General features: G+C 35.7%; 1 protein-coding gene across 2 annotated transcripts in view; it reads right to left on the minus strand.

Moving 5' to 3' along the window:
• grm1a (glutamate receptor, metabotropic 1a) overlaps positions 1-18725 on the minus strand; it is a 65667-nt gene extending 46942 nt beyond the window's left edge. The window contains exons 1-3 of one of the 2 annotated variants that reach the window (XM_002665739.7): positions 18384-18725; positions 15830-16683; positions 3625-3874 (exon numbers count right to left, since the gene is read on the minus strand). In XM_002665739.7, coding sequence (XP_002665785.3) covers positions 3625-3874; positions 15830-16565 — 986 coding nt within the window. In that variant the 5' untranslated portion in view covers positions 16566-16683; positions 18384-18725. The remainder of the gene's footprint in view (positions 1-3624; positions 3875-15829; positions 16684-18383) is intronic. The other variant, XM_009294784.5, reaches the window with a different exon arrangement.
• Positions 18726-21316: the final 2591 nt, after the last annotated feature.

Below are 21316 nucleotides of genomic sequence, written 5' to 3' on the forward strand. Positions count from 1 at the left end.
ACTGAATCACAAATTATTCATTAATGGCCAAAAGTGTGAAAAAGCGCCTCTGTTCACAATGTCCATTTTTAATCTCATCTGGTCTCCTTGGAAACTTGTGTATTTAGAAGCTACTCATACATGCCAGGCATTCCAATGTGTCTTATTCTTTCACCATACTAAGATAACTCAAAGAAACATCAAATATTCATTTATTCATGTTCCTTCGGCTTAGTCCCTTCATTCATCAGGGGTCGCCACTGCGGAATGAACCGTCAAATTATCTAGCATATGTTTCACGCAGCGAAAGCCCTTTTAGCTGCAACCCAGTACTGGGAAACATCAATACAAACTCATTCACACTACGGCCAACTTAGCTTACCCAATTCACCTGTACCACATATCTTTGGACTGTGGGGGAAACCAGAGCAGCCAGAAGGAAACCCACGTGAACACGGGGAGAACGTGCAAACTCCACACAGAAATGCCAACAGACCCAGCCGGCACTCAAAGCAGCGACCTTCTTGCTGTGCGGCGACAATGCTAACCACTAAGCCTCAACCCAACGTCAAATATAATAATTTGTATTACTGAACTGAGCTGAAGTAACACTAATCTGTCTTTTGAAACTGATTTACATTGGAATCTAAATCTGTCTGATTGTTATTTTACTGTTTATTACGGAAAAGCTACATTTTTGTACAGGCTACAATACATAAACGTGACTTGACACATGATACCTTTGTATTGAGATACTATTAAAGTATTCTTAAAAGAAAATATGCGTTTTTATTGTAATATTTCAGTTTTAGTTCTTATGTTAATTAAATATGATTAATGTTTGCTTTATTTCAGTTCACTTTTATTTTTAATAATAAAACATATTTTAGACTTTCTTTAAGTTATCTATAACGGTAAGACCTTACAATCCGGTTCTATCAATTAACATTATTTAATGTATTAATGACGTTTGCAAGTTTGTGTGTGTGTCTGTTCCCCCGTGTGCTCTCTCTTTCTTTCTCTTCTCCCGCTTTTTCCCTCATCACAGGTCCCGCCCTAATTGCGTCCTAGGATTGGCTGGAGTGACGTAGGGCCTCTTTTAAAAAGTGGAGTGGTCGAGGAGAGCGGAGAGGGAGTTAGTTGGCGTATAGTTTGAAGTTGTTGTTGGAGAACATTAGCGATACTTGTTGGTTGTGCAATCCTGTGTTGTGTGTAACTTTGGTTTTCGTGTTGTTGTGATCTCTCCAGTTCTTCCCCCTCTGTAAGTTTCGTTTTTGGCTTTGTTTTTTATAACTGTAAAAATATTGTATATACACGGTTTGAAGCAGTAGGGGTTGGATTCCACACTTTTTCTTTATTGTACATATTATCTCTTGTTTTTATAAATAGGTAGAAAGTTAGGTTTAGCATTGTATTTTTATTTCAGTTTTTTTCATTGTAAGGTGTTGGTAGATTTATTGTGGGTGTTAAGGTAGAGTGTAACTTTTGTTTGTTATTTTTTGGTGGGTCCTCTCTGAGATACTGTATAGGCTTCACATTTTGGGTGAAAAAAAGAGATGAAAAAAAAGAGACAAATAAACGAACCAGACTCTAGGGTTTATTAAAGTTATCAGGTGTATTATTTATGTTATGTCCTTAATCCTGCATCAGGGTTGTAACAAATTGGGGGCTCACCCTTCCGTCCACATGATCATGTACTTTCTAGGCATTTGGAAATCATCCGATCGCGTGTTGTGATTTTTTTCTGACCTGGTGTAAAATCAGATGTAGTAAATTACTGCCATTCATGTCATGTTTGTCAACTGGCCGGCAAACCAAACCACGTTATTCCTCCTGCTAGGTCGCTATGTACTTTCAAGGGTATTATTTGTGGTTGTAGGGTATTCCTAGGTGGTTACTAGCATGCTTTGTGTGGTTGCTGCTAGACATTTGGTATATTTTTGGCTGTTTAGATTCAGTTGGCTAAAATAGTCAGACCTTATAATAAGATTCCATTGATTAACATTATTAAGTGTATTAACTAGCATTAAATAACAATGACCAATGCTACAGCACTTATCCATCTTTGTTAACATTAGTTTGTTAGCTCAGGTCAGAGAGGTTTTTATTATAAAAGAACAGGACAACAATAATAAAGCTTGAATGTTTACTATAATTTTTATTATAATAAAATAATCAAAGTTTATATAGTTTTTGTTATAATGACTATATTATAATATAATTATATTATTTTTCATTAAAAAATAAGATCAAGTAAACAAAAAAATAAGATTATTTTGCTAGTTAAGTAATATCATAACAGTTACAACTTTTGATTTTTTAAATAACATATTAGTTGTCATTTACATTAAGATTTATTTCAGATCAAACTTTAACAAACCATTAACTCTGACTTTTTTCAATAAATCCCTAATGTCCTGCTTATTAATATTTATTAAAATATAAGTTAGTTTTAGGTATTGGTAGGATTGGGGATGCAAAATAAAATCATGCATTATATGTTTGTCATGAGTACAAATAAACTATTCCTTCTTAAACTAAAGTACTAGCCTGTTCCACTGTCATATAAACTAATGCCATATTAACTAATTATTGGGAAGTGTTACAATGTTAGTAGCATTGACCTTATTAGATAGTATTGCATAGGGATGCACCCTATGGAATTTTTGACCAATACCAACAATGACAACTCTTTATATTTAGGAGATGATAGCCCATATATTAGCCAATAAGCATAAATATTAATTTTTATGTTTAGTATAATATTATTTATAAAGTTAAACACATAAAGTGAACAACTGATTTTATTTTAAAACTTTACCTCCAGAAATGTTTAAACTGATCTCTGTATTTTAGAAATTAACCGTTCTTTTCTATGGCCAACTTTCCCTTTTTTATAAACAAAATCTACTGCTTGGCCTAAAAACAATGTATAAATAAAGCAATCAATTTCCTGAACATGAACCAAAACCAAAATATCAGTAAAATAATACAAATGTGGCAGGCAGCACGCATGTGAGGTGGTTCATCCAGTGGAAACAAAACATGATTTATCAGCATAAAAATGTTGGTCTAACATTGTTATGAGACTAACGGTAACATTATAAAAAGCCTTTAGTGATTGATATCGATATGGCCACTGATATAGTGTGCATGAATAGCAATCGCCTCATTCAATGTAATCTTATGTGATTGTTTTAGGACTTCAGATTCCTTTGCCTATGTGGGAAATGACTATCAACAACAAACTCCTTGTTCTACACACACACACACACAAACACACACACACACAAGTGCGTTCATGAAAATAACTAAAATTAATATAAGAAAATACCATTTTGCAACATCAAACAGCAGACCAAGCTTTTTTACCATTAAAAATCAATGAATGAGACCAGATAGACCAGAGGATCTAATGGATGATAGAATAAGGTCAACAAGAACCGTGTTTGCTTTTTTGCAAACAATATGCAAACATATTTTACTCCACCAAAACTGATTCAACCTTCATATATAACCACGAGCAAGAGAGTGTGGGTGTCATTTTGACTTGTTTGCCCTCTGCGTCTCTTTCAAATCCTGCAATTTATTCCTTTGACGTGATGCAGTTTCTCAACGCAAAACCGAACAAGGTTTCAGCCTTACCTCCCAATTAGCTGGAACTCTCCAGAAACCCCACGGCGCCGCATGGCCATCAGCAGACTCCGCACCGTCATTCCTTCACAAAAGCAGACCACCACACGGGCTTTAGGCAGACGCTCACGCAGTTTCTTCAGCAGACGGTCAAAGTGCTTTTCTCCAGCATTACTGTATATTTTATCGGAGTGAGCGATGCACAGACCCTCCTCTGCCGCCAGCTCCTTAAAGGCCTCCATGCCACTTTCCCCATAGTTGCCTGCAATCAGACACAAAATGCAGGGCGGTTAATAAGGAAGAATATGAAACTAGTGCGGCTTTAATCAAAGACACAGAATGGAGGATGGATTACCGCCGCTGATCCAACACCTGTCAGACCAGTCTGAGCCCAGGATGAGAAATGGATGACAGTTGACTATGGAGGACACAAAATGACAGGCAGACAGGCAACTGAAAAAGACATGAAATGGAGAAAAAATGGTCACCACCATTTAGGAGACAAATGGCGTTATACAGTTAGAATGGGAAACAAAAACATATACATTACTAAATAAATAAAAACACATTTAATGACAGTCAAATGGAAATGGCTTTTTGTCATTCTTGATTATAATTGTCAGTCATGGCATGCTGTGATCAAAAGCTGTCCATTACTAAATTAAAACAGCACTGTTGTTAGAGTATACTGTGTGGTTGTTATGGCATTGCTGAAAAGTCAATATGCCTTTACTATTGTATTCTAAAGGGTTGTGTATAGTGTATTTTGGTGTTTGCTAGGTTGCTTGACCACTTTGGGTAATTGGGAGAGTGTTGCCATGGATATAGACACTAGATATTGCATACGGACCCTGAGCATGCGTCAATAGCGCCGCCACATTTGAACAGTGCTCCCAGGACAAATGTCATTCAACCGCACTAGTCAAGACTAAAGCCAATGTGAAGATGCTGGACTTAAGCGCTGTAAACGAGTGTAGTAACGAGTAAACAAAGAAAACAAAGCACAAAGGCAGAACATTTCATAGGTAAGATTTCGTTTTTTACATTTTTGTATGTTACGAACTTTTGTACTAGACAAGTATTGATGATAATACATTCTCTTATTGCCCTGACCATTAGCAGAGATGTATAAGGCTGTATCTGTACTCTACTGGAGTATTGTTTTTTTCTCCTACTTCCACTTTTACTTCAGTATATATTTCGATGAGTTTAATACTTTTACACATAGATTTTTTATGTGCTGCATCATTACTTGTTACTAGGGGTGTCAGAATTATTGATATCAGTTCAGTAATAGATCATAACCGGTTATTATGTACTGACATCATTTATCTCCTATGCGCGATGTCGCAATACTATGGTGAAGGAGGCTCTTACTACAATGAAGGCGGCACAGCACATGAGCCGCTATTTCACTACTACAGAGAAATGCTGTAAAACTCCATCTTTACCCCTCTCTCACACACTGGACATTTGACCCGCTGCGCTGGCCTGTTTGTAAGGTAACTATTCCCCTCCTCTTGGCTGTTAAAGCAATACTTGTGGATCCAGACACAAGCGTGCCTGAGGTGCGAGTTTTCTCCACTGTGTCTGTTACGGATTACCTGTGATAACCATGTATTATGCGCACATAGACTTTAACCAAGGCTGTTTTTCCCACCATCGGTAAACAGCACTTTCATTTCTAAAGCCCTTTCTGTTGAGCAGGTAAAGACAATAGAAAATCATAGAGACCTCTACTGTCAGCGCTCAAAAGCAAGCAGGATCATATTTACATTAGTTTCTTTCCTTTAAATGCTCTTCATGCTGTCTTCTGTGCTTGTATTGGAGATTTGTTTGATACATTCAGAAAGAGTGTTTTCTTTGAGCAGGTCAAATTAAGGGTACAGTTAATTTATCTTACTGCTGTATTAAAGAACAACATTGTATTACAAATAATATATAAATATATTTATAGATTTTAATAAAAAAAAAAAGTTTTTTGTGTTGTGAAGAAAAAATCTAATTATGTATGGTAAACATCGTTAATGCACTGAGATGAACCGAGATATCGAATTGAACCGAACCGATGGCATGATAATAGTAACCGAACCAAACCATGAGACCAGTGTAGGTTCACACCCCTACTCCTTACAATTATAGACCTTTTTCTTTGCTACTGCATAGAGGGTGCCATAGTGACCAGCGTCTTCCAGTAGGATGCTTAGAACGTCCATTTACAGCGTTTACAACCGGTAAGGTGTGTGTTAAAGCTGCTATAATGTGTCTTTCATTTAAAAAAATATTTGCATACTGACCACCGGGAAAACTCCCAATCATAGATATACATATATCTGTGTATATATCTCTGGCTCTGGATGGCCAGTACACTGCACCTTGGTCCTACATTAATTTCAAAGGAGCGCTACCCTGTACTAAAATGGCAGCTCTATTGACACATTCCTTCCAATAGACAACAATAGCGTAGGCGACATCTAATGTAAATATCTATGGGGTGTTGCTATATGATGCTGCCAGGCCATACTGGGTGATTGACAGGGTGTTGATATATGAGATTGCTAGGCTATTCTGGGGGATTGACAGGGTGTTGCTATGCAGTTTTCTAGAGTGTTAATTGTAGCCAAAGAGCTTAGACTGACCAAGAGGCGACACTCTAGTGTAATTTGGGAAACAGCCACTAGAGGGCACGGCGGCCATTTTGGAATGAAAACTCCAATAGAACAACAGCATATTATAAGTCTGTAAAATAAACTACAGAAAATTGCTGATGATTGAAATAGTAAGTGTTGTATTGTCGTCTTTCAGGTTGTATGTCGGATGCCCTTCCAGCTGCAACCCATCTCTGGGGAGCACACATACACTCATTTACACATACACTAAGGACAATTTTAGCTTACCCAGTTCACCTATACCACGTCTTTGGACTTGTGGGGGAAACCGGAGCACCCAGAGGAAACCCACGCGAACATGGGGAAAACATACAAACTCCACATAGAAATGCCAATTGACCCAGCCAAGGCTCGAACCAGTGACCTTCTTGCTGTGAGGCGACAGTACTACCTACTGCGCCACCTCTCAATATATAAGATAATGAAAATTATTAAACTATGCTTGTTTTATTGGGATACTTTTGCGATCATTTACACTTTTCGTTTGATTTCCAATATGATAAGCGAAACACAAAAGAAAAAACTATAATAATAATAATAATTTATTATTATTATTATTATTACCACTTAGTAAATATGGTCCAGTGCAGTGCTGGGTGATTAATCGAAATCGACATTCAGAACCTTTTAATTATTCATCCATTTTCTTTTCCCTATAAACAATCTAATTTTTAAAGGACAATTTTTTCAATTACTTTCCCTACGTGTCACATCACTCTACTCTTTTAAAGGGCGTCCACTTTGCAGCAACATCTGAACTCTGGTCAAGTAGGACGATGAACCCATTTTTGAGCCTTACTTTCCACTATATTGACAATGATTGGAAGCTGCGCCAGAGATGCCTTGAGACGGAATATAAAACTTGTCAGTGACAAAAAAATGTTTCAATAAAGTAATTGTTGATTAATCGTAATTGAGTTAAAATGTTCAATTAATCGAGATTTTAATTTGAGCCCAAATCGCCCAGCCCTAGTCCAGTGTTGTTTTGGACCTTACTGACTTTCTTTGCATACAGTTGAACAGTTGAAACATAAACCATCAACATGAGAATGAAAATAAATTTATAAATAAATAAATAAATAAATGCTCTCAGAAATTTATTTTTATTTACAATTTATTTTGATAGTTCCTTTTACACATTACCTTTATTAACTAACTCTCAATGGAATATTGGCAGTGTAAAAAGAAACTTGTTGATTTTACCTGTTACTTTTAAAGTGATTAGTTGATGTAACTTAAAAAGGGGAATAAATCTGATGCTATAAAGTTAAGTAAATTTACAAAGTGTATAATTCTAAAAATATATTCAGATCAGCTAAACAGTTCCAAGTAAAAATGGATTTACTCATATTTTAAAGTCAATTTTAAACTTTTAACTCAAGTTTTACTCATTATTTTAAGTAAAGAATTAATATTATAATATTATACAGTAGCTAAAATAAACCTTGTATCAGCAGACTGTTAAGCTAGGGTTAGTAGAATAAGTATGTATACCCTTTTAAAAAATGCTGGGTTCCACACAATCAGTTAGTGTTGAGACAACATAAAATAATTAAGTGAACTTATTAGTTTGTTTACAAATTTAAGTGAATGAAAAATAAAAACAATTAAGCTTTCCTCAATGGAACCTCATGAACTGTGTTGTTTCAGCTCATTTTAAATAGGTCATTTGAACAAATAGCAAACGCCATTGTTTTAGTGTGGACTTGCAAACTTACTCATGGTCAGTACAATCTATGTTGCGAGTGTCTAACTGTACATCCCTCTATACTGTCATTCTTATATTTAACCACCACTTCTTTATTTATTAAACAAGCTGCCAAGCAATATTTTACATTAAGGGCCATCTGACTGAACATGTTCCTTTAATTATATTGCACAGGCATTGCAAGGTAACTAGACAAGTAGGACACCAATAACACTTGAGAATTACTGCAAATTACCATAATAGGTCACTTGAACATGCCGTGTCCTTTTCAAAATATTGTGTGAATTCAAAACGGGTCTGTACAAAAGCCTGCAGCTCACGACGTAACACTTTAAACATCTTCTGTTAAGTCCTACATCTGCACTGCCAGGCAACATGTACATCTTACTGAGCAGGCAGCAGAGGTCAGCGCTGTTGACTGTGTGTACAGTCTAATCAGGAGAGATGAGTGGTGTGTGGTCACTTATGACTGTCTGGAGGTCAGAGTCTTTGGAGTGGGAGTTCAGCACGTTCACACTTCTGCGACTTCGTTTTTTTCCCCCACTCCCTTTGTGATTTTATTATAGTTTCTCTTTCTTTAGGTCTTTAGGTTTTTATAAAAAATAAAAAGACAGGATTTTAAGTCTTTAATTGCCAATTTCACAAATTATGTCACTGATATGGTGAAGAAAACACACAAAATGACATATTTTCAATATAAAAACTAAATGTGGACTGGATTGTTTTTTGTTTTTTTTTAAGAATCTTTTTATTGAAATATAATAAAAATATTACTATAAAATCACAATCATATTTACATCTTCAATTTCAATTTAGAGAAAAGAACAAAAATAATGAGGAAAAAACAAAAGCAAAAGAAAAAGGGGATTAAAAAGAAAGAAAAAAGAAGAAAAAAGGGAGGGCACAGGTTGTTTAAATAAGTAACAGATTATTTAAAATAAACATTGTTGAAAGTGTTGAAAATAGAAGGCATGCACCAGATCATCAATATGACAATGGCTTGTTTAAATAAATCTTTGGAAATAGGGGGACTATGTGGATAGGCTAAGTCAATGTCAGTTTATTTATCTTTTCCTGTTTCATTTAATAAATTCCTGAAATTTGAATTTGAAATAAGATATATAAAGGGTATCCACATTTTCTCAAAAACAGTAAGTTTGACTGGATAGTTTTTTTTACTTTTGACACAGTCTCAGACATGTGAAAGTTTAGTAACAACACTGGTTTGACGCATTGTTCGATTTTTCTTTTTTCTCCAAAATGTACTATTAGTGGCTGTTTTTGCCTCATTGACTTCCGTTATAACCACATTTAAATACAGTCTTTGTTTTTATTTACTCCATGTAGTTCTATAAGCTGATGTGCATATTTTGATTTTCTTAGACACATCAAGGTAAGTGTGTAAAGGTCACTTTCACACAGACACACACTTTAATTTGCCAATATACTCCATATAAAACTGATGATCAACGGTAAAAATAACTAATTTTAGCAACAAGGAAAACCACCAACAATCAAAAATGCATGACTATGATGTCATGGTTTTGTAATCAAAATAAATTTGGTTATAATGGAAGTGAATGGGGCAAAAACAGCCACCAACGGTAAATCAGGAAGAAAAGAAAAAAAAAGAAAATTAATTTAAAAAAACAATGCATCAAAGGCAGTGTCGTTGTTTTTACATTCCCAAGACCTTGATAAAAGGTAAAAAAATAAATTAAAAAATCCAGCAAATCAGTGACATCATTTATGAATTTGGCAAACAACGGGTTAAAATCCTGTAATTTTCTAAACAATTTAGTAGCTTTGGTCAGGACTGAGGTTGATTGTCAGATTTAGGCAGAAAAAATTGATAAAATATTTATCTGATGCATTTTTACAGCAGTTTAATTTAGCCGGTGTTTTCATGCCTAACATAAAAGGGCAGTAAATTTGCACAGAGTGCATTGTTGAGTTTGTTTGTTTTTTAATTCAAAGTATTTTTTTCAAAATGCATGTCAAAATAAGATTTGTCACCCCAATCAATATAAATGTAATCAGAAAATATTTTTCCCCAAATAGAGCTATTAAAAGCCATCTTGTGAAATAACATTCACATTGCAAAATATATTGCAGAAAAACAAAATGTTGCAATGTCAGATTTTTCCAATATCGAGCAGCCCTAACATAAATATCTAAATAATTATGAATAAATATATAAATATAGATAAAAACACTGTTTTATACACATATGACTCCAACCAGAGTAAGAAAAGCACAGACTGATTTGCTAGGAAAAAATTGCTGTATTGATTTTTACTGCTGTTTATCTGTTTTCAACAAGAATTATTGTGTTTATTAATTAAACAGACCTGTCAGTCAAGACAATAAACCAAAATAGACACCGGGGTTATTATTTAAACCACACACTATAATCTTTGATTTTATGTCTTTGTTAGATTAAGCGAATCCGCTTGACAAACCATTCAGCTGGAAATAAAGAAAGCTAGTGTGATGTTACTGATGTCCTCTTGATATCATATTAACACCCTTTGAAACATTTAGGTAAAAGATTAATATCCTAAGGCAGACAGCTACCAGGATGAACAATAAACAAACGGTTTGATGTTAACACTTAAAGTTCGCCGCGCTGTTGTTTTGATGATAACTAATTAGCATGTTGACTTGGCTGCTTTTAGAGATATTTTTTGGCACATTTCAGCTGCTCACGCTGGAAGATCGGCCAAGCCAGATGAGGAAAAGCAATGGATGACCAGCTTAAACCAGTTAAGATCAGCAAAAAGGGTTCTGATTATTTTAGCAATATATCAATTGAACTTTGCCATGCAAGCTTGTGTCAAATTAGAAAAGTAGCTATTAGATTAGACTGTTAATTTTAGTTATTATCTCATACTTGACTAGAGGATGTTTTTTGTTTAAACAGTTTACTTTGATAATACAGGTCAACAGCTACCAGCACTTTCAGAGTTATTAAAACATATACAGGCAAAACTAAATAAATGCTGAATGTTTTCTGAGGTTGTGAATTACTGATAATCCAACACAATCTCACGGCAATTCGTAACTTTTTCATTTAGTGGCTAATTCGTACAAATTCGTACGATCTAATTCGTACATTTTAGTAAGATTTGCGTATCCCCCAATGAGGGTTGGGTTTAGGGGTGGGGTTAGGTGCCACGCCTCCTTTTTAAAATCGTACATTTTCTTATGACTGAACTCGTACGAATTCATACGAATTAGCCAATTAACTGCCAAAATGTAAAATACTTACGTTTTCTTGTGAGATCAGGCTGGATAATCATGTTGTGTATAATCTTTCTCGAACAGTTTGCTATACAGGGCCTTATTGTTTCTTCAGGAGTCACAGGTATTGTTGTTTTTGGGAACACTTTAAAATAATGTTCCAGTTAATGTATTCACTAACATGAATAAACTAAGGATGCAGCGATTAACCGATTTCACTATTAACCACAATTTAATTCGTCACGGTTAATTAATCATAAAGGCTTCTCAACACCGCATTTTTGCACAAAACAAAACTGCTGCAACTAAACAAATTGATGCTAACTGTGCGCTAGTCTAAATTTCTGAGCTTCTACACCGAAGCTAATACCCAGGCACACAGGATCAACTATGGCTGAGGCTGTTAAATTAGAGCCGCCATTTAATTTTGGTCACAAGTTAATTTTGCGTGCATATTGGGAGTGTGCATATTTAGTTATTGGAACCAATGTGCACAAGGTGCGGAAGCGGCGCAGCGCGCTCAAACTTTCCAGGCACACATAGTTGAAAGAATACCGCAAATGCACCATGAGCCACGTGACAAGAACTGGACCGATCAGCTTCATACTTTGTATGGAATATACACATTTCTACTCTAAAGAAAAAAAAATACAAGCTTAAAAATACCAAACAATTTTGTAATATAGTTGATTAAAAGTTCCAAAGGTTCAGCAGTCTTTGACTATATTTGTTTTCTTTTTCAAGTAAAATACTTAGCTAATATGTAGCTTAGATTTACATTAGACAAACAATTGTTTTAATTTAGTCTTATTTTTATTTATTTATTTATCATGTGATTTTCTAAACAAGTAGTGTTTTGAAAGTATGGATAATTATTGTGATAACCGTGAAACCGCGATTATTCCTTAGACTATAATCGTACAACCAAAATCTATAATCGTAGCATCTCTAGATTGAACAAACTATTAGTAATACATTTATTATGGCTTTTATTAATGTTTGCTAATGTTACTTAATATTATTGAAGTTAAATAACACTATAGTCCATGTTTACTCCAAGTTCAATAACTGATGTCAGGCACAACTTTGTATTTTAAAAATGCATCTTAAACTATGAAGAATAATAAATGCTATACAAGATTATTCATGCTTAGTTAATGTTAGTAATAATATTAACTAACATTAAATAATGGACCATTATTCTAAAGTGATACCATATTTTTTTACTGATTTATATTTATTTTATTTTTTAACTTTCAAATTAGCAATAGTGGCCTTTTTATCTTCTAGTGAAGCAAACAGTATGTGTGTAGCATTTGTTTTTTTTTTTAAATAAAAAGTCTTAAAATGTAAACAACTTATAAAAAACATCTCATAATCTAAATAAGTTGTCATTTAATAAGAATATGTTGATAACTCAATTTTGAAACTGTCAGATAGAACCTTATAATTCTAAGGTGACGATATATCGCAGAATAAAAAGAATTGCAAATTTAGATTTTTCCTGTGTCATGGAGCTCTAGTCTCTAACGAGTGAATTTAAATGTGGCTGGATAATTAATGTAATCAAAGATCTCTGCTGTTTCTATGAGCAACAAGTGATGTCCAAGACAGTTTGTGATGCTGTGTTTGTGAGTTATTGTCTACAGTTCATGCCTGATAAAACCATTACATAGTCACTCATGAGAATGAAAAGTCATCTAACTAATTAGCTTTACCAAAACAACAGAAAAGTGGCCTGAAAATCTGAATTATATTGCATATTTAAATATCTGACTATGGTGCCACCTTACTTCATTCATTCATTTTCCTTTGGCATAGTCCTTTATTCATCAGGGGTCATCACAGCGGAATGAACCTTCAACTATTCTGACATATTTTACACAATGGAAATCCTTCCAGCTGCAACCCAGTAGTGGGAAACACCCATACACATTCACACACACACACACACACACACACACACACACTCATACACTACAGCCAATTTATTTTATTCAATTCATCTAAAGCGCATGTCTTTGGACTTCGGGGGAAAACTGGAGCACCCAGAGGAAACCCATGCGAACACAGGGGGAACATACAAACTTCACACAGAAATGCCAACTAGCCCAGCTGAGACTCAAACCGCGACCTTCTTGCTGTGAGGCAACAGCGCTAACTACTGAGCCACCGTGATGCTTTAAAATATTAGAAATAGGAAAGATAAAAACAGAAGCTTGTCGCTAACCAAACTATATCTTAGCAGCTGTTACATTGCATTATATTCAGTAAAGGTTTTAGCCATGTTTTTTCCTGCTTTTTCCTAGTCCTATTTGACCTTATTTACTTTTCATTCTATCAGCTATCGAGGACCATAATTAAAACACCATCAGCATAAAAGAAAACAAAAAGTGATATGGCCTGTGAGGGCATTAATCATCTCAGTGTGTGGTTTAACCGACAAGCTTTCCACCTCTGGACATTTTATAAACAAACCAACAACTGAATTGAAAGTGATATGCATAACAATGCTGGAGGGAGTGACACACAAAAAAAGAAAAATTGTGTGTGTGTGTTGAAGGCGAGAAAGGGAGAATATATTATTACCCTCATTATGTATGGAGAAACTGACTGAGTCATTAAAGGTTGCCTCCATATGCAAATAATAAAAGGTCTTTGGTCCACTTGGAGCACCAATTTAATGGGAGTGAATTAGTATTTATGTACATTTAAAGAGGCGTGCACTCGTTATCGTTGAATACTGTTTTTCTGATTGTTTTTTATTTACTTGTTAATTTACTTAATTTAAAAGCTACTTCTGTGGATGTTTAAATTAAGAAAACTAAAGTGTGTTGAAATACGAAGTATAACTAATTTAAGATAAACTAGGATTCAATCGCCCTCCTAAAGCAACAATGGAGATAAAGATTTCATGTCTGGCTTATATTTTGAGCTATGATCAAGGCAACAAGCTTTGATCTACTAACTAAAATAATGGCTGACCAGAATGGAAGAGTTTTAACTCATTCGATTTAACTGGACGTATACGAATGTTGCACACTGTATAATGGGATACTGAATGGACTATACAACACTGTTTATGTTGTTTACCAATACACTTAAATATGTGTTAGATTTAAACAAAATGATTCAAATAAAATGTGAGATAAAATAATTAAGTTAATTTGACTAACACAACAAATTAATTTTTATTACCATAAAAATATCCCATGTTTTTCCATTTACACAACCATTAAAGAAGCAGATTCTCGTTTTGATTTTAGAAAACTAACATTTTTTTTTCCAGCTAGTTTGCCCAGTGCATTTGAATCGACTCTGAAACACATACAAATGTTACCTCAACGTTTGGAAAATATTAATTTCATTTCATATTCCTTCGGCTTAGCCAGGGGCTGCCACAGCAGAATGAACTGACAACTTATACAGCATATATTTTATACGGCAGATGCCTTTCCAGCTGCAACCCAGTATTGGGAAACACCCATACACACTCATACACACACACACACACACACACACACACACACACATACGGCCAATTTAGTTAATTCAATTCACCTATAGGGCATGTCTTTGGACTGTGGGGTAAACCAGTGCACCCAGAGGAAACTCTCGCCAACACAGGGAGAACATACAAACTCCATAGAGAAATGCCAACTGGCCCAGCCGGGACTCAAACCAGTGAATCTCTTACTGTGAGGCGATGGTGCTAACCACCGAGCCACCATGTCATCTCTTTTGGAAAATAATAAAACACAAGATTCAAGAGCCCATGCAAAAAAAAAAGTGAACAAAACATATTGAGACTTGCACAGTGACGTGGCATTCTTTTACACACTTTGTAATTGCATCTGTATGAATATTAAGGAATTTACTGTATTATTATTATTATTATTATTATTATTATTTGTGTGTTTGTGTGTGTAAAATAGAAAGGCAGTTTGTATAAAACATTTTGATTTTAGCAGATTTACTTTATGTTTATCCAGTAGATTTACCCAATGCATTTGTATCTATTTAAAAATAATATTGTTTTCTAACAGCTGGTTTAACTGTATTTTCAAGTTAACATAAATATATAAATAATTACAGGATAATGTCATATTTTTTACAGCGATATATTTCTAAAGAACTTCGAACAATAGTGTTTTATCTGTTAGAAAAATGCATGCAATATAAAACACCTCCCTGCTTTTCTTACAAAGCTGAAACCTGCTTGCATAAATTTCCTCAGCTGAGGGATCATCAATAGATATGCTCAATCTTATCAAATCAATGTGTGAATATTATATCAAACGTTTGAGTCAAATGAGAAGAAAAAATTGTTTTGCAAAACAATGAAATGACAGACAAATATCAAATAAATAATATTAAAAAATTCTCATTGGCTGCCTATTGAAATGACATAGTCTACTTCACCTGTATGTTCATTTGATCAAATACGTATACATGCATAAAAGTTTGAGATAACAGCAAGTTGTACTACACATGCTACCTGTATGGGCATAATAGAAAATACACTTTTTAGAAAAGTTTTCTAAGGTATGTTGGTTCTTAATGAACAGTGAGAACAGCAGGTCCTGCAGTGACTTACCTTCTGTATGTACAGCTGACACATAAGTCCAGTTATAATGCTTGACAATGTCGAGCATGGCGCGCGCCTGCAGCGTGTCAGAGGGCACGACACGGAGGAAGTATTTGAAGAGGGTTTTGTCGCTCAGGTCTATACTGGTGGCCGAATAAGCGATTTGGGGGATGTTGAACAGCTGGAGGAGATTCTGCACCTGGATGGCCACCGAGCTGGAGCCTGGACCTATGACTCCAGCGATGGGTTTCTTGCTGGGAGGAGGCTGGTTGGAAGGCGTCCCGTCGATGCACCATTTAGATCCGTCTTTATCGTCCCGAATGGAGATGAGGGAGTCTCGGATGAACTCGATGCTCTGCTCCAGAGCCACGGAAGAGTGCCAGCAGGAGTCCCGGATCTCGCAGCCCAGGGTGATGTTGGGCAGCAGGTTCTGGTCGGCGTTAATACGGTCCAGAGTGTGGAACATCGCCTCCACTCGTTGGATGCCGTACTGCTCGCGCACGTCCCCGCATTTTCTGTCAGCCACACGCTCAGCGGACGGCTGGTGGTGCACGGAGAAGAGCGCACCGATGATCACGTCGCCGTCCATGCGGGCGACTGACCGGGCCGCCGCGCGCTGGACCGCCGAGCGCTTGAAGATGTTTCCAAGCGCGTGAGATAAGAGTGTCGCTAGAAACAGACACAGGAGCAGTGGAAAGTGTCCGCGCGAGGCACAGGGCATCTTCAAGCGTGGCATGTTCCACATCGTGAGAGGGGCATAGCGTGCGAGCTGCTCGTGCCAGCGGTGCTCGTTTCTCTGCAGTCCCAGATTCAATTAAGCGACCATGATGCGCACGTGTGACAGCGTGAATGCGCCCTGACATCTGAAGAAAACACATAACGCAGAGTTAGTTACAGAAGAGATGTGCATTTGTTTAGAAAAAATGCTCTTTTTAAACATGGCACCTGTTAAAAGTCCATATTATTTAACAGTGATGAAGTAGGAAGTGATGTAATGCTGGGTGAGTTTTAACAGTTTAAGCAATTAGAAATGAGCTACATTACATGGATGAGTTGTACGGTCTAAAAGCTGAGATGTAATATTTATTCTGTTTAAAATAATTGTGTATCGTCATTGATGGTTCTATAAACATTGAACGTCATTTCCATTACACAAAAAAAGATCTTCACGGTTATTAGTTTTTTATTAAACGTTCTGTTTTGACACAAACTCTTGACGAGAAAACTTATTTTAAGAACTCTTTTTTGGGAGGGGGTTAAAGAATGAATCGTCTTTGTCAACACTCTGAAACCACAATTTTGTAACTTTAAAAGTGTAGAAACACTGCAAGAATAAATACAAAGACAATAAATAAAATCATGATTGGTTCAAAATTTCGTTTGAAATCATATTAATGAATGTTAATTGGCAAAGCTGCTATCAACAGTTGTTTTACAACGCCCAAACAAGCTTTCAATCTGCCAAAAACTCCATGACTGCGAGTCTTAAAACTTCATAATTTGTTTTCTGGACCCCTCCAAAATGTAGCCTATAATCCTATATTGTGTATGCCACATTTCCTGAATATCAGAGTCTTTAATCATTTTAGAGTTGTTAGTCAATGTTCCACGCATTTTATTTTTATTTCGTATGTATATTTTATATTCATTGCATTACATTTCCAATCTAAGTGTGTACAAATTAAAACTGCCCACGCTTGCAATTAGCGTTAGAGTTCAACTAGTGGTGTAGTTTGTTCCAACAGCTACATTAATGTTTATATTAATGTTCATAAATTAGGGAGAAGATTTGCAAATACGTCGTCAAGCATTTAGACATTTTAGAGAGCCTAAAACACTAAGCTTTCGTTTAAAAATATATGATTTAAAATGTTTATGTCAACTGTAAAGGAAAACTTACGTCATTATTTAGCCTATGCATGATAACTGGAGAACGGGAGACTTTACAAAAGAAATTATAATCACGCAATGAAATTCATTCGCAAGTTTTAGGGAGGTCGTTTTTAACGTCTAATAGCGGGGCGATTTCAGCACCGCGGACAGCGCACACAACCATGACGGACACTGACCGACAGTAACGCGAAATAGTATCCAAACCACAAACACTGAAGGCAATGTGCTGGCAAACAATACCTCAGGTAGGCTACTGCTTGTCCCCTTAAAACTAAATTCTGCCATACAGAAGTCAGACTTATTTTCATGCAGAACGAGATGTAATTAATCCCCGTTATATCACCAACGTTTTCCTTTAAGTCTCAATCCTGAGAAAGAGCAACTACAACAAGCCTTGCAACAACTATTGTGCCAATATGACACATCGCATAGATAAAGATACCTCACCGTGCATTTAAAATCTTCAAATTGTTTCATTGCACTCAATATTTGTAAGCATTAATAGCTTACTCGATTGCACTCTACAACAAATAAGCTATTTTACTGTGCAGTGCCTTCTGTGAGCTATATACGCATTAGTGACACTGTCGCGCATCTGTCCGTACCTGCAGTTGCCAGCAAAAACAAACAACAACAGAAACATCTGCACAGGAATTCGATCACTACGCACCTGAGTCAATGAGACATCGTTTTACCTCCGCCAGAGACAGCAGCTGCACTGATGGTACACTTCAGCTATCAGTGTGCAACCCAGCCAGAGGAGCGCTCTTTCTCTCTCTCTCTCACACACACACACACACACACACACACACACACACACACACACACACACTCTCTCTCTCTCTCTCTCTCTCTCTCTCTCTCTCTCTCTCTCTCTTCAATTCAAAAGAGCTTTATTGGCATGACTGTGTGAAATATAGCAGAGTATTGCCAAAAAAATAAACAAACTACAAATCTCTCTCTCTCACTCTTTCTCTATGCATTTTGGTATGATTCTCCAGACTTGCTGGTTGGGTTATCTGTACAAGTTGTCAAATAAGTAGTGATGTACTGTATGTAAACCGTGTTGGGGAGTAACTAACTTGTAATTATGTTAACTGTAATCTGCGAGTAATTACATTTACTTATGAATATATTAACGAAGGGGTTCAAATCTGAATATTTTCTATGAAATTTGCTGAATACTATTAATCCGTCGCCTTGCTTTTCTTGATGAACATGAAGCCTCCTATTTGAAGTTAGTTTGGAAAAGTGAGTTACAGTTATCAGTGTTTAGCTCTACTGTAACTGTGGTTTAAATGTTTGACTTTATTTAACAGTTACAGTCAAGAGTAAAAAGTGTCTCAGTGGTTAGCCTCCACAGCGTAAAACATACGCCGGAATAGTTGGTGGTTCATTCCACTGTGGCGACCCCTGATAAATAAGAGAAGCCAAAGGAAATGTAATTAGTTACATTAATAAATTGAAATACACTAAGAATCACATTTTATATGGGTTAACTTAATGACAAGGCAGCATGGTGGCACAGTGGGTAACGCTCACGCCTCACAACAAGAAGATTGCTGGTTCGAGCCTCAGCTGGGTGAGTTGGCAATTCTGTGTGGAGTTTGTATGTTCTCCCTGTGTTTGCGTGGATTTCCTCTGGGTGCTTCGGTTTACCCCACAAGTCCAAAGACATGCGGTATAGGTGAATTGGGTAGGCTAAATTTTCTATATTGTATGTGTGTGAATGGAAGTGTGTGGGTGTTTCCCAGTGATGGGTTGCAGCTGCGTAAAACATATTCTGGATAAGTTGGCAGTTCATTCCGATGTGGCGACCCCCGATTAATAAAGGGACTAAGCCGAAAAGAAAATGAATAAATTAATGAATAAATGAACTTAATTAATCAATTAACTTTATGACATTGACAAGGTAACCTTACCAACAGTGTGATAAGCATCATGTGTCAAACATGATAGGACTTCACAGCTAGTCAAGATATCAGAAATTCAACTGTAAAATATAATTACCTTGTTTAATTATTGAATTAATTTAATGGTTACATTGTGTGAGAATATTATGTATTTACCAAATTGCTATGCACATTCATATTTTATGTGCATACTCATGTATGGCTCATTAGCAGCTGATTCTATGGGTTGTTATACACAGTCGCCATATTGGAAAGGTCAAATCTGGTCCGTCAATGTTGGAAAGCAAGATGTATCTGTGAAAGGTTTTCCAATTTCTTTATGAATTTATAAATTAATAAAATTAATTAAATAATTATCTTACCTTTTTTATAACCAGGCTTAATGTTTTGGCATCTTCGAAAACTCATTCCTTTTTACACTGAATGACGACATGTTGACCATTCTAAGATTGCAATGTCTTGATTGACCTAATATGGCATCTATGTATACATGTATCATACACAAGTACTTGACGTGTTGATCTTATTGCTTTTTTGTGCATGCTCTTGATGTTTCTTTTTAACTTGTCTAGTAATACCCTAGTATGTGAGGGTTGTTAGGTGAAATGAAGAGCTTGAAAGATTTTGTAATATAAATTAAAAGAAAAAAAATTAATAGAAACATGTCAAATGTTGATTTCCTTATGTCTGTCTGTCTACTCTATCTATCTATCTATCTATCTATCTATCTATCTATCTATCTATCTATCTATCTATCTATCTATCTATCTATCTATCTATCTATCTATCTATCTATCTATCTATCTCTTTGTCTGTCTGTCTGTCTGTCCATCCGTCCGTCCGTCTATCTACACTCAAAAAAATAATAATATTTTAAACTTGTTCAAAGTACTTATTTAAAATGAGCTGAATCAACACAATTCTTGAGATTTCTTCGGGACAACATTCATTTTTTAATGTTTAATCCACATACATTTGTTAAAAGTGTTAAGTTAAATTAATAGATTTGTGTTGGGGCAACATGAATGAATTGTGTGGAAATTAATAATTCTCATGTGAAGCAGAATGACTGACTGCTTATCAAATGTCTCCACTGAAAAAGCAGCACACTCTTCTGAAGTTTTAGGCTAGTCATTGCGGTATGAAAAGCAATGATCTGTAAAGGCATACAGTGCCATCTGCTGTAAAGTTTTTATTTATAATTTCTAGATTCATCGTGGGTTCACGAGTGCATAATTTGTATATCCACAAAATAAACTTCGCTATTATTTTCTAAAAAAAAAAAAAAAAAAATAAATAAATAAAAAATACTGATATCTAGGTCGTTGAGCAATTGAAAGTTATGAAAGCCCCTTGAATCTACAAGTCATTTGAACCGAAACTGCTTTTTATGTATTACAATGGCGCTCTCTAGCGATGTAAAATGAACATTAAAGTACATTTTCAGAGGATATTTTTGAGAGGGTCTGGATCAGGATGCAGACCTGGTACAGTGCAATCTGAGCTGCATCCAATGCTTTTTAATGGGCTCGCCTAACCTCATCCCTAACCCTACCCGTCACAGTGGCGTCACTAGCTCCAGTGAGTGCAATTGTGTCTGACATTGCATCACTGAGTGATGCAGTGTCAGTTTGTATCATAAAGGCTGCATCCAGATATTATTGGCATTTTAAATAACCTGTTACGTTAT

This window comes from Danio rerio, chromosome 20 (assembly GCF_049306965.1).
Source record: "Danio rerio strain Tuebingen ecotype United States chromosome 20, GRCz12tu, whole genome shotgun sequence".
Lineage (NCBI taxonomy): Eukaryota > Metazoa > Chordata > Actinopteri > Cypriniformes > Danionidae > Danio > Danio rerio.